The sequence below is a fragment of the Rattus norvegicus genome, chromosome 2, assembly GCF_021556685.1.
Source record: "Rattus norvegicus strain SHRSP/BbbUtx chromosome 2, alternate assembly SHRSP_T2T, whole genome shotgun sequence".
Classification (NCBI taxonomy): domain Eukaryota; kingdom Metazoa; phylum Chordata; class Mammalia; order Rodentia; family Muridae; genus Rattus; species Rattus norvegicus.
The window spans coordinates 120,116,178-120,130,056 of record NC_141535.1 but is presented as its reverse complement, the minus strand read 5'-3'; the positions used below and the strand labels follow the sequence as shown (position 1 = coordinate 120,130,056).

The 13,879-nt window shown below is 43.0% G+C and overlaps 1 protein-coding gene and 1 pseudogene across 4 annotated transcripts in view; one reads left to right on the top strand and one right to left on the bottom strand.

The window, feature by feature from the left end:
- Positions 1-13,879, top strand: part of Ccdc144b (coiled-coil domain containing 144B) — a 61,680-nt gene that overhangs the window by 29,311 nt on the left and 18,490 nt on the right. For all 4 annotated transcript variants that reach the window (XM_087640299.1, XM_087640295.1, XM_087640302.1 and 1 more), the window contains exons 5-7: positions 4,360-4,497; positions 12,382-12,452; positions 12,981-13,074. In XM_087640299.1, the coding sequence (XP_087496425.1) occupies positions 4,360-4,497; positions 12,382-12,452; positions 12,981-13,074 (303 nt within the window). The remainder of the gene's footprint in view (positions 1-4,359; positions 4,498-12,381; positions 12,453-12,980; positions 13,075-13,879) is intronic.
- Positions 2,219-2,673, bottom strand: LOC134485900 (small ribosomal subunit protein uS13-like; annotated as a pseudogene).

Sequence of the window (13,879 nt, the reverse complement as noted above, 5' to 3'; positions counted from 1 at the left end):
CATTCTGTAGGCTTCTTGTATGTTTATGGGCATCTCTTTCTTTAGGTTAGGGAAGTTTTCTTCTATGATTTTGTTGAAGATATTTACTGGTCCTTTAAGTTGGGAGTCTTCACTGTCTTCTATACTTATTATCCTTAGGTTTGATCTTCTCATTGTGTCCTGGATTTCCTGTATGTTTTGTGCTAGAAGCCTTTTCCATTTTATATTATCTTTGACAGTTTTGTTGATGTTTTCTATGGTATCTTCTGCTCGTGAGATTCTCTCTTCTACCTCTTGTATTCTGTTGGTGATGCTTGTATCTACGGCTCCTGATCTCTTCCCTAGGTTTTCTATCTCCAGGGTTCTCTCCCTTTGTGCTTTCTTCTTCTTCTTTCTCTTTCTTTCTTTTTTTTTCAGAGCTGGGGACCGAACCCAGGGCCTTGCTCTTGCTAGGCAAGCTCTCTACCACTGAGCTAAATCCCCAACCCCCTTTGTGCTTTCTTTATTGTTTCTATTTCCATTTTTAACTCCTGGATTGTTTTGTTTATTTCCTTCTCCTGTTTCATTGTGTTTTCCTGGAGTTCTTTAAGGGATTTTTGTGTTTCCTCTTTAAGGGCTTCTAGTTGTTTACTTGTGTTGTCCTGTATTTCATTAAGGGAGTTATTTATGACCTTAAAATCCTCCATCATGGGCTGGAGAGATGGCTCAATGGCTAAGAGCACTGACTGCTCTTCCAGACGTCCTGAGTTCAAATCCCAGCAACCGCATGGTGGCTCACAACCATCTGTAATAAGATCTGATGCCCTCTTCTGGTGTGTCTGAAGACAGCTACAGTGTACTTACATAATAAATAAATAAATCTTTAAAAATCCTCCATTATCATGATAAAGTGTGATTTTAAATGTACATCTTGCTTTTCCAGTGTGTTTAGATATCCAGTGTTTGCTTTGGTGGGAGAACCTGGCTCTACATGGTGCCACGTAGTCTTGGTTTCTGTTGCTTGGGTTCCTATGCTTGCCTCTTGCCTTCAGGTCATCTCTGGTGTTAGTTTGTCTTGCTGTTTCTGATGGTGGCTTGACCCTCCTGTAGGCCTGTGTGTCAGGAGTGCTGAAGACCTGTTTTCCTCTTTTTTTTTTTTTTTCTTGAGCCAGTTATGGGAACAGAGGGTTCTGCTCTCAGGTATGTAGTTGCCCCTGGTAGCTGGCTTTCAGCTCTCTGAAAGGGCAGCAACCAAATGGGTCCTGCCCCTACTGCTCCTAGGTCCGTGTGCACAGAGGGCATAGATGGCACTAGGCGTTTTCTTCTTGAGTCGGGAATGTGGGTAGAGAGTAGTCTCCTCTGGTTTCTCAGGCGTGTCTGCACCTCTGAGGGTCTAGATCCTCCCATTGGGTGCAGGGAGCTGTTTGACTGGTTCAGTTCAGATCTGGGTACAGATCTGGACCACGGGGCTCCTGCAGCTGACTGCTCTATTGCTTTTACTTCACCAATATTGTTTACCCCTTTGAATATATATTGAGTATAAACATAGAATCATATGGTACTTGCATATGGGGATATGACCTGAGATATATGCTCGGCATACTGATCCTGTAGTCATCAAAAGTGTGCACACACAAGCATAGCACATCGAAGTCATCACCTGGGCAATGTGGCCCTATTCTTACGGCTACTGTGAATGGGATGGAGGCTTTCTTGGTTCTCTCTTTAGGCTTACCAAGGAAGCTTAGGTCATGCAATCGTGGTTGAGTCTGGAGCCACTGGATTCTGAGTCTGTTGTTTCATGTCCACGGGAATGAAGAAATGTGGACAAGAAGACAAGGAAAATACAAATTCATTAAGGAAAATTGAGAATGAATTTATGAGTGTAGGGCAGGCTTCAAAAGCGAAACATCCCTGTGTTGCTCTGACCATTTGTATTGCCCTTGTCTTTCATGGGTTTTATGGAGAGAATTCAATGGAGCCTGAGGTAGGGATTATCTCTACAGGGATTAGTCAGTTTTTGTGTACACCACGGACCCAGCTAATAAGTTTATATCCTCTATGTATGGCTCTACCAAAGAGCTATTCATTAATTTAGGGATGGGGTTATGTATGGTATATGACTATCTGGGGTCCACCAGTGGTCCTGTCCTTACAACCACAGGGCAGCTAGCTCCAGTCTCAATGCAGGAGCACTGTGTGTTCTTTTTTTTCCCCCATTGGTATATAAACTATTTATTAACAGCAAAGGCTCAAAGACTCATTTCTTCTTGGACACACCCACAGTATGGCCCCTGTGGCCAGTGGTCTTGGTGTGCTGACCCCGGACACGTAGGCCCCAAAAGTGGCACAGCCCCCTATGGGCACAGATTTTCTTCAGCCGCTCCAGGTCCTCGCGCAGCTTGTTGTCTAGACCGTTGGCCAGAACCTGGCTGTACTTCCCATCCTTCACATCCTTCTGTCTGTTCAAGAACCAGTCGGGGATCTTGTACTGTCGCGGGTTCTGCATGATGGTGATCAAACGCTCCACCTCGTCCTCTGTGAGCTCCCCAGCCTTCTTGATGAGGTCAATGTCTGCTTTCCTCAACACCACATGAGCGTATCTCCTCCCCACACCCTAATGGCAGTGATAGCGAAGGCTGTTTTCCGTCCATCGATGTTGGTGTTGAGTACTCGCAGGATGTGCTGAAACTTCTTGGGGATCACTAGGGACATGGCGGTGGCACAAGTGGCGGCTTGTAAGCCTCCTGTGGAAGAGAGCGCACTGTGTGTTCTTATGTGGTATGTGACTAACTAAATTATTTAGGTTTTCAAATAAAAATCGACCCCCAAGTGCTGGCAGTTATCTAAGAACTTGACCAGCTCATTCCCTGAGTTAAACTAAAAGTTGAGCATTTAGAAAAACAACAAATCCAAAGCAATGGAGTAAGCATAAAAGCAAACAGAACCCCTTGAGATGGGAGGGACCCTGAGGCTGAAAGTCTGCTAAACAGACTCTGGGTTGAATATTCTACAGGACCTCAAGTCCTTCCCTTCCCCTGTTGGTCCTCCCTACATAATGTCTCCTGTGACTTACCATTGTTTCTCCTCTCAATGTCTTCTTGGAACAAGAGGCTTCCATCCTGGGGAGCACGATTTTGTTTTTCTTGTCTACTTCCATTCCTTTAAGTCTCTTTCAGGCAGGGAGGGGCAATGACAACTCCAGCTGCCTCGTGCTGAGGAGGGCAGAGTCTGGGTGGGGGTGGTGGTGGTGGTGGTGGTGGTGGTGATGGTGGTTGGTGGTGGTGGGGGTGGTGGTGATGGTGGTGGTGGGGGTGGTGGTGGTGGTGGTGATGGTGGTGGTGATGGTGGTGGTGGTGGGGGTGGTGGTGGTGGTGGTGGTGGTGGTGGTGGTGGTGGTGATGGTGGTGGTGGTGGGGGTGGTGGTGGTGGTGGTGATGGTGGTGGTGGTGGTGGTGATGGTGGTGGTGGTGGTGATGGTGGTGGTGGTGGGGGTGGTGGTGGTGGTGGTGGTGGTGATGGTGGTGGTGGTGATGGTGGAGGTGGTGGTGGTGGTGGTGGTGGGGGTGATGGTGGTGGTGATGGTGGTGGTGGTGGTGGTGATGGTGGTGGTGATGGTGGTGGTGATGGTGGTGGTGATGGTGGTGGTGGTGATGGTGGTGGTGGTGGTGGTGGTGGTGGTGGTGGTGGTGGAGGGAGGAGTTGGTCCAAGACAAAAGGAACCCTTGTGAGGCAGGAGGCTCCTGTTTGCAATAAAAAGTGCACTTTGAGATCCACCTGTAAAAGCAGAGCTATTGAAGGATTGAAGGAGAGAACATTAGAGGCCATTATACCATTGCTCAAAGTAGTGCTGCCACCCCAAGAAAAATCTCACATAACAGCAATCATTGAACAACATTCCAGAAGGTGTACTAAGGATGATAAATAGTGCTACTCATCTAGGACATAAACGGCACCCCAAGGCCCTTCACTGGGTCCATTCAGAGCTCAACTTGTACCTTTCTTCCTCCATTATCATCCTCAAGTATCTTACCCGAGTCTGGCATTCTTGAACTCAAGACGAATCCTGAAATGACCTCGAACTCCTAATGTCCCTGCCTCTACCTTCTGAGTTCTTGACTCACAGGTGTGTATCACAGTTCCTGATTTTACAGGGACCTCAGGCAAGCACTCTACAAACAGAGCCATGTTCCTAGCACCAAGCTTTTGGTTCTGCTGTTGAAAATGTCAGCTATCATTTATGTATTTAAATTTTGATTAATTCATGTGGGAGGCAGGCTATTGTGGGTTTTATAGGCACTTTGAACACTTTTTCAAGGTTACTATGGCTTTAGACTCCTTACCCCCACCTATCCTACCATGAGATGTAATAATAAAAAATGTCTCTAAATGTGTCTCTAGGTTTTAGAGGAAAGAAATTGCATGGAGAGGCAACTTCTGCAAGAACAGAAAGCCAGAATCTTACAGGACGGGATTCTGGCAAGTCACCTTCACAAACAAAAGGAGCTAAAACTTGCACAAGAAAAAATTAGTTCTCAGGTATTTTCTTTAGTTGCCTTCAAGTCCCTGTATATGTATTTGTATGTGTACATGGGGTTAAAAAAACAAGTACAGGGCTCATGAAAACTACAGAACAGTTTTCAAAAATCCTATGTGGATGTTCGTGATACACATACTTCAATGTGGGAAGAGCTTTTGTGCTTTTTAGCAACTTGGATAAAGGAATGTTAATTCAAGTCCATTTGTCTATGGCATAGTGATGACATTCACAGTGACATCATCCAAATGCCATGCAAGTCCTGCTTTAAAACAGCATAGAATAATACTTTTGACACTGGCTTCCTCTGAAGAAAGGGTTTGGGTTATTTCCATAAAAAAATGTATCTTTCTGTTGTCACAAAAGCCTTGCTAGTAACAATGTATCATCTGCTTTGGGGCATGATTTCCGCTCTCAGATTTTCGCTCTCTCCATCTGCTGCTAATGGAGACATTTGTTTATTTGTTTCAACATTTGATAAAGGGGGGGGAAACACAGACAACAGAGATCAGATTTTAGATGTCATTTCCTTCCTTTCCAGAAGAGTAACAGTTTGCTACAATTCTTTATTTCACTTCAAAGAGCTTTGGACAACAAAGATGGACTCTACTGTAGACAGAGAACTGCTTTACTGTCAAGTCTCACCCAGAACAAAGACTTTGTTTCTGAGTCATGATTTCAACAGTGCTGTAGCTGGAGTCTAGGTCTTCGCACTCCTATACAGTTACTCTCTCCGCTTAGCATATACCTAACCTCTGAAGTGGATATATTTATTCCATATTTTTTCAAGATGACTCTATAGAAAGACCATTATAGTTTTCTCAAAAAATATTTAAAGTATTTAAAAGATGAGGCATTTTCTTTTCATTTTAGACATTTTAAAGCACAGAATTAGTAAGAATAAGTTATAGTACTTTTATCTAAAGTAAATCAATTATCTAGATTTTGTCAACTGGAGCATTGGAAAGCAATTTTAGGTAGATATAACAATACATATGTAACAGATGTACCATGTAGTTTTGACACTTAACATATAGAATCCACTGGGTTTTGTTTTATAGTTTAATGTATTTTAATAGCAGACTTACAGGAACAGCACAGAAGACAGACAACATTAAAAGCATGTACCTGCTTGTAGGACAACTCCGTTAGAAAAGTACAGTGAATGGATGAAATCTACTGTGTGATAAAATGCTGCAAACACCGCTTAGTTGCCGTCAATAAGAAAGTTACTTATTTTTTAAAAATTCAAATGCTGGCATTGTCCAGAACATTTTTAATGACTTATTTATAAGTGTTATAACGCTGAACTGTTGAAATGCGTTCACTGAAACATTTCACTTGTATTAATGCTTTACATCTTGCATTTATATTAAAAAGTCACACACAAATAAATGTGGAGAAACTGCCAATACTGATTCCATCTCCTATGTTTCCACTCGCAATCACATACTTAGGTATCGTTGACCCCATGGGAAAAAAATATCTAACATTCAGAACTACTGATAACAGGAAGAAGAGGGAAAAAAATGAGAAACAAGGTTTCCCCTCATAGTGGACTCTTCACCACGTTCTCCGTGTATGCGGCATGCTAACTGGGTATCTTTTGGCATAATTGTTACATGTTTGGCATGGCTGCCACACAGGTTGGTATCTTCAAAAAGGCCAACCAGATGGGCCTCACTTGCCTCCTGCAAAGCACCAGTAGCTGCCCTCTGGAAGCGCAGGTCTGTTTTGAAGTCCTGAGCAACTTCTCGCACCAGACGCTGAAAGGGGAGCTTGTAAATCAGTTCAATGGACTTCTTTTTTTTTTTTTTTTTTATTAACTTGAGTATTTCTTATATACATTTCGAGTGTTATTCCCTTTCCCGGTATCCGGGCAAACATCCCCCTCCCCCCTCCCCTTCCTTATGGGTGTTCCCCTCCCAACCCTCCCCCCATTGCCGCCCTCCCCCCACCAGTCTAGTTCACTGGGGGTTCAGTCTTAGCAGGACCCAGGGCTTCTCCTTCCACTGGTGCTCTGACTAGGATATTCATTGCTACCTATGAGGTCAGAGTCCAGGGTCAGTCCATGTATATAGTCTTTGGGTAGTGGCTTAGTCCCTGGAAGCTCTGGTTGCTTGGCATTGTTGTACATATGGGGTCTCGAGCCCCTTCAGGCTCTTCCAGTTCTTTCTCTGATTCCTTCAACGGGGGTCCTATTCTCAGTTCAGTGGTTTGCTGCTGGCATTCGCCTCTGTATTTGCTGTATTCTGGCTGTGTCTCTCAGGAGCGATCTACATCCGGCTCCTATCGGTCTGCACTTCTTTGCTTCATCCATCTTGTCTAATTGGGTGGCTATATATGTATGGGCCACATGTGGGGCAGACTCTGAATGGGTGTTCCTTCAGTCTCTGTTTTAATCTTTGCCTCTCTCTTCCCTGCCAAGGGTATTCTTGTTCCCCTTTTAAAGAAGGAGTGAAGCATTCACATTTTGATCATCCGTCTTGAGTTTCGTTTGTTCTAGGGATCTAGGGTAATTCAAGCATTTGGGCTAATAGCCACTTATCAATGAGTGCATACCATGTATGTCTTTCTGTGATTGGGTTAGCTCACTCAGGATGATGTTTTCCAGTTCCAACCATTTGCCTACAAATTTCATAAAGTCATTGTTTTTGATAGCTGAGTAATATTCCATTGTGTAGATGTACCACATTTTCTGTATCCATTCCTCTGTTGAAGGGCATCTGGGTTCTTTCCAGCTTCTGGCTATTATAAATAAGGCTGCGATGAACATAGTGGAGCACGTGTCTTTTTTATATGTTGGGGCATCTTTTGGGTATATGCCCAAGAGAGGTATAGCTGGATCCTCAGGCAGTTCAATGTCCAATTTTCTGAGGATTCTCCAGACTGATTTCCAGAATGGTTGTACCAGTTTGCAATCCCACCAACAATGGAGGAGTGTTCCTCTTCCTCCACATCCTCGCCAGCATCTGCTGTCACCTGAGTTTTTGATCTTAGCCATTCTCACTGGTGTGAGGTGAAATCTCAGGGTTGTTTTTGATTTGCATTTCCCTTTCAATGGACTTCTGATAGCTTCTGATTTCACAGAGTGCCACAGTACCAGGCCTGTAACGATGAGGTTTCTTCACCCCTCAAGAAGAGGGTGCCCTCTCGTGAGCAGCTTTTGTAACCAGTTGTTTTCTGGGTGCTTTACTACCGGTGGATTTGCCCCACAGTCGGCTTGGTATGAGCCATAGTATGGTCGCCTCCTTACTTACCCCCCCCCACCCTCTCCTTCAGCTGGAGCTCGGCAAACCAGAGGTAGCACTGGCATTAGAGAGCAGAGGCAGCTGAATTTACTGTTTCTTAATGTGCACACAGAGTTCACAACCACTTCCACCACCACAGGCAATTTTAGAACATTTCATGGATTTGAAAAGAAACCATAAACTCTTATCTGGGAAGCCCGAAGAAACTGGTCCCTCCCTCTTTTCCTGTGCTAGAAACCCTCCAATCCATTCCTTGTCTCTTTAATCTCTTTGCTCTAGAAACAGAGTCCCATGAAATTAGTCCTCCTTGAATGGCTTATTTCTCTTAACACAATGTGACGTGTTATCAAGTGGGAGTCCTTTCCACTTCAGTTTATTCTGCATCTGTGCCATTCATTCTCCATTCATCGGCTGACAGACATCAAGGTTCTGTCAAGGTTCTGCCCGCTGGCTGTTGTAGTTACTTCTCTTTGACTGTGAAGAGGCACTGTGACCAAGTCAACTTATAGAAGAAATACTTACTAGGGCTTACAGTTTAAGAGGGCGAGCCCATGGTTATGCTGGTGGGGCGCATGGCAGCAGACACGACACTGAAGTAGTAGACGATAGCTTATATCACCATCCACAAGCAGAAGATAGTTGGGGGGGAGGGAGAGACAGAAGAGGGAAAAGGTGAAGAGGAAGAGGGAGGGAGAGAGGGAGAGGGGGAAAGGGGAGAGAGGGAGGAAGAGACTAAGACTGGGAATAGTATTTCTCCTAATCCTTTCCAAATAGTTCTGCCCACCAGGGAGTAGACATTTAAATACACGAGCCATTTTCACTCAAACCACCACACTGGCTGTTAAAGAAAATATTTCTATGAACTCTCATTTATGAAGTATTGGTATAATATGTTTATCTCTCCACTACTAGATTTTATTCTCAGAGTTACCTGGGCCATTTCTCTTCTTTTGCTCTTTCTGACTTACTCATTGCTTGCGTGGTAGTCCAGAGTCTAATGCTGCATCCTGATAGATCTGGAACTCATGATGAGTCTCCTGCCTCATCCTCCCAAATGCTTGGATTCCAGGTATAAACCACTGTACAAGGCTTCATGTCTCATATTGTTAAATATATGGTAAATACGAGTGCTTGACAGTTGTTAGGATAGCATTAATTCCAAATCTAAATCAGTATTACTACACAGAGTCTTGCACGGCCATATTTATCGTGGCATTGTTTACCACAGTCAACTTAAAAAAAAATCAACACTTATGTCCATCAGTGGAAAAAGAAAAACAATGCTATATATACACAGTAGGATTTTATTGTGTCACAAAGAACATTATATATATATATATAATATATGTATGTATATATATAATATATATAATATATATGTATGTATATATATTATATTCATATATATGAATGCTATATGAGAATACATATGTATATACATACATATATTATATACATATATATATATACATATATTCATATATATATATATGATTGCTATAAGAGAGACTGGAAGACTATTTGGGAAAATGAAGGGGTTGGCCTAGCTTACAGGATAAAGAGAAAGATAGAAAAGGACAGTGTTGGCTGGGATTCAATATGGTCAAAGCACATGATATGTAGAGATGAAAATGTAGTTTTGAAATTCACCACTACACTTGGTGAAAATATGCTAACAAAGAAAGAAAAAGATTAAAATGGCATTTTCATACCATAGCAATGATTTACTTAAGAAACTGATATAATAAGGCTCTCATCTTAAATATGTTAAGAAATTAAATATAAGATTAATAGCACTCGCATTAACAGTGAAGAATTGTTTGGCGTTTCTCTCGCCATGCATGAAGAACGAGACTTGCCGTCATTCATTCTGCAATTGGAGCTGGGATTTATAGAAGTGTAGTAATTTACCAACTGAAGTGCTGTGGAGACAGCGTTTCTCATGTGCCGTCATTCCACATGATCCCCAGTATTCAGAGTACATGCTAAAGCATCCCAGCAGGAGCGGTGACTGGGAATGAACTGATTCGGGGGTAATCTCAATTTCACATTACAGTCCAGCACTTTCAGCCCACTGGCTCTTGCCCACCTCTGACGACCACGCCACTTGCATATGCATACTACTCAGTCCAAGAGCAAACACTTGCTTTATGCACACCATCACTGACCACCAGGGAGTCCGAGAACCAGTGGGTTGTAAATAATGACTAGCAGACAGAGTACCATTGGTTAGTGATAGCATGGCTTCATGGGGCATTAAGAAATTAATGGCATATACAGCCACCAAACTAGACAAGATGGATGAAGCAAAGAAGTGCAGGCCGACAGGAACCAGATGTAGATCTCTCCTGAGAGACACAGCCAGAATACAGCAAATACATAGGCGAATGCCATCATTAAACCACTGAACTGAGAACGGGACCCCCATTGAAGGAATCTTAGAAAGGACTGAAAGAGCTTGAAGGGGCTCGAGACCCCATATGTACAACAATGACAAGCAACCAGAGCTTCTAGGGACTAAGCTACTACCCAAAGACTATACGTGGACTGACCCTGGGCTCTGACCTCATAGGTAGCAATGAATAGCCTAGTAAGAGCACCAGTGGAAGGGGAAGCCCTGGGTCCTGCCATGACTGAACACCTAGTGAATGTGATTGTTGGGGGGAGGGTGGCAATGGGGGAGGATGGGGAGGGGAACACCCATATAGAAGGGAAGGGGGAGGGGTTAGGGGGATGTTTGCCCAGAGACCGGGAAAGGGAATAACATTCGAAATGTAAATAAGAAATACTCAAGTTAATAAAAAAAAGAAAAAGAAATACTCAAGTTAATAAAGATAAAAAAAAAGAAATTAATGGCGAGCATGAAGCTCACCATTTGTTGCAATCTCAGAGGAAAGAATGCCTCAGTCCATGTCACAGAGACTATTTCTTCCACTGGCATGCGCTTACCTGGATCAGATTTCAATAAAACATAAAGCATATTAATAATGCTGACAGTGGTATGAACCTAGTATGTTCTTTATGCATGCACTGTAATTCAGCCTTACCAATCTCCCAATAAAACATATAGCATTGTCGACCCCAGTTTACAGAGAAGAAGTAGGCATCGCAAGGATGACTTGTTTGGGACTACATAGCCAGTAACCCTTGAGTCTGGACTCAGATGCAGCCTTTAGACTGCGAATGACCGCCATCATTGAAATAGCAGCAGCTGTTTATATGCTCGAAGGTGATCTTCGGAATGCAGCAATTTAAATGTTCACCGTGGGGGATGTCTTGTTTCCCTCCATTGTACCAATTTTTGTTGGTTTTAGTGTTATTATGGCTCGAGTGGAAAATGCCTCTCGTGTGTAGTTCTTGGTCTGTCGTGATGAGCTGTGGAACCTTGAAGAAGCAAGGCTTAGATGGAAGGAGCAGGTTCCGGGAGGGAGGTCTTGAGGCACTCAGGCTGGCCCAGAGTCACACATGACTCTGCTTCCTGATTACAGACACACAGTAGCTGTGTGACAGATTCTTGCTCCCATGGATTGAAGCCCAGCTGCCATGCCTTCCCCACCACAAAACAGAAATAAAATACGTTCCTCTTCTCTCGAGTTTTATATGTTGATAGGTTTTTATATCACAGCAAAGAGGAAAGAAACTAACTGAAAACTGGCACCAAAATGTGGGGCTTTTGCTGTAAGAAACCCACTGATGTGGTTTATGGGCCTTTGGAACGAGTTTGCTTGAGGAATATGGGGGAATTTGTAGCTTGGGGCTGAAGAATCCTCAGAATGTTGTAAGTGGCTTCTTTTTGCAGTAGACAATGGCAGTAACGCAGAGAGGTACAACCAGGTGTAAAAGATTGTGGTGTGCTCAGCCCTAAATGGGACTTCTATTTTACACTTCCTCTCCAAAGGTTCAGAATTCATTGCAGAAAAGGGACAGAAAGATTGTAAGAGCCGAGATAATTGGAACCTAGAGCAGGGCAGTATTTACCAGAAACGACAGGGTCACTGCAAGTGTGAACTCACAAGGCGGTGACTGCAAGCTCAAGGCCTGCACAAGATCTAGCCCAAGATCCGCTATGGAAAGATGAAATGTTAGCATTTCCCTCAGCTACAGGGCCAGCCAGGATGTGGGCCAGCTACCCCAGTCCCCTTCCCCCAAAGCCACGCCCAGCACCACGTGCCTTATACACCATGATGGGACGTATTCCTCAAACCATGAGTGAGCCAAAAGGAATCCTCCTCATTATTTCTGTATTCTCTTACAGCGGCACAGAAGGTAACTAATACGATATTTAAATTAAAAACAAAATCTTTTTCGGTCCTAGTGCAAGTATCTTACAGAGAGAGTTCTAGGACAACCAGGGCTACACAGAAAAACCCTATCTCAAAACAACAAACTCTGTAAAGGACTACTGGTGTTATTTAGGCTTTGCAAATTATAAAATCTGCGGGGTTCATTGTGAGGAATACTTTTGGATGTAATAATTTAGCTAATTTTGCAGGTGTAACAGCAACAAAAGTAAATATGCATAGTCTTTAGTGACGGTTACTGTATCCACTGATTATCCACTGATATTTTAGCAGGAAACCCAGAAGGGCACATGCACAGCAGATTGTTAGTAAAGGACTGTTTCCTTTGTCTTAGTTACAAGAAGCACTGGAGCAACGCAGACAGCCCTCCCAATGCGCTACGAAGATGCAGGACTGCGTACAAAAGTACAAGGCTGCGTGCAAAATGACTTGAGTACTTACAAAGCAAATACGTAGTGTGGTATGGGAATTATACCGGTCATGACAACTTATGAGATTTATTCTTGATTTACTTGAAACACACAATTTGGCCTGGGGGTACAGTTTGATAGTATAATAATTTTTGCAAATCTTACATGTTTGCTTAATTATTCATAAAATAAAGCTAGAAAATGATACATTTATTATTTTACTTTTTTTATAAAAGATTTATTCATTTATTATATATAAGTACACTGTAGCTGTCTTCAGACACACCAGAAGAGGGAGTCGGATCTCTTTACAGATGGTTGTGAGCCACCATGTGGTTGCTGGGAATTGAACTCATGACCTCTGGAAGAGCAGTCGGGTGCTCTTAACCACCGAGCCATCTCTCCAGCCCTATTATTTTACTTTTTATCAGAATTTATATATTATTTAAGATCTTTGTTGATAAATTGCATGATGTTTTAAAATTGGTGCGTGAGTGTAACTATTTTAAAATGTGCATTATAGACTTGGACTTGAAAATCACATGTTAAAAGCTACAGCAAGAAAGCAAGCAGAGAAAATTGAACAGTTAAAGAAAAATCTACTCAGTGAATTTTTGGTAAGTTATTCTCTTATTTTTTTGTAATAACGAAAAGAAAGTTTTACTTCTCTAATATTAGGAATGTTGTTTGCCTGAGCTCCAACAGTGAGTTCAGTGGTCCGACAAGGAGATGCAGACTCAGTGGCTAATGGAAAGCAGGCACACACTTACACACACACACACACACACACACACACACACACACACACACACTCACACACACACACACACACTTACACACACACACACTCACACACACACACACTCACACACACACACTCACACACACATACACACACACACACACACACTCTCACACACACACACAGTGGGTGAAATAAGGCAACAGCGACTTAGTTTTTCTTTCACAGCTTTTTAGATTTTCCCAGCAAAATCTTCCAAGCAGTACCACAGTTACAATGTGGCTATAGTCTATTTTTCTTTTCTTTTCTTACCTCGGTGAGTCCCGCCCTCAACTATCAAGAATGTACCTTTCTGAACTTTACACTTCCCAGCAAGATTCTTCCTAGCAAAGCAACTAACAAAAACATCTTAACAACTTTAACAACAGCCTACATCTCTAAATTCTCTCTAAGGATAGTGGCTGAGTCATTAATCCGTTCCAGCAGCAATACTGTAAAGATCACTCACTGTTATTGTAAGCACCAATGACACTGGGCAGCAAGGGGCGGGAAACCCCCTTAGAATTTTCCCACAGCTCACAGCTTATGAGGGACATGAAGACCAAGCAGGCACAAGCAGAGAGATGCTGCATCAGTCTGAGGTCGTCAGGACTTGTGGTCCTCGGGCCCTGCCTCTCCCA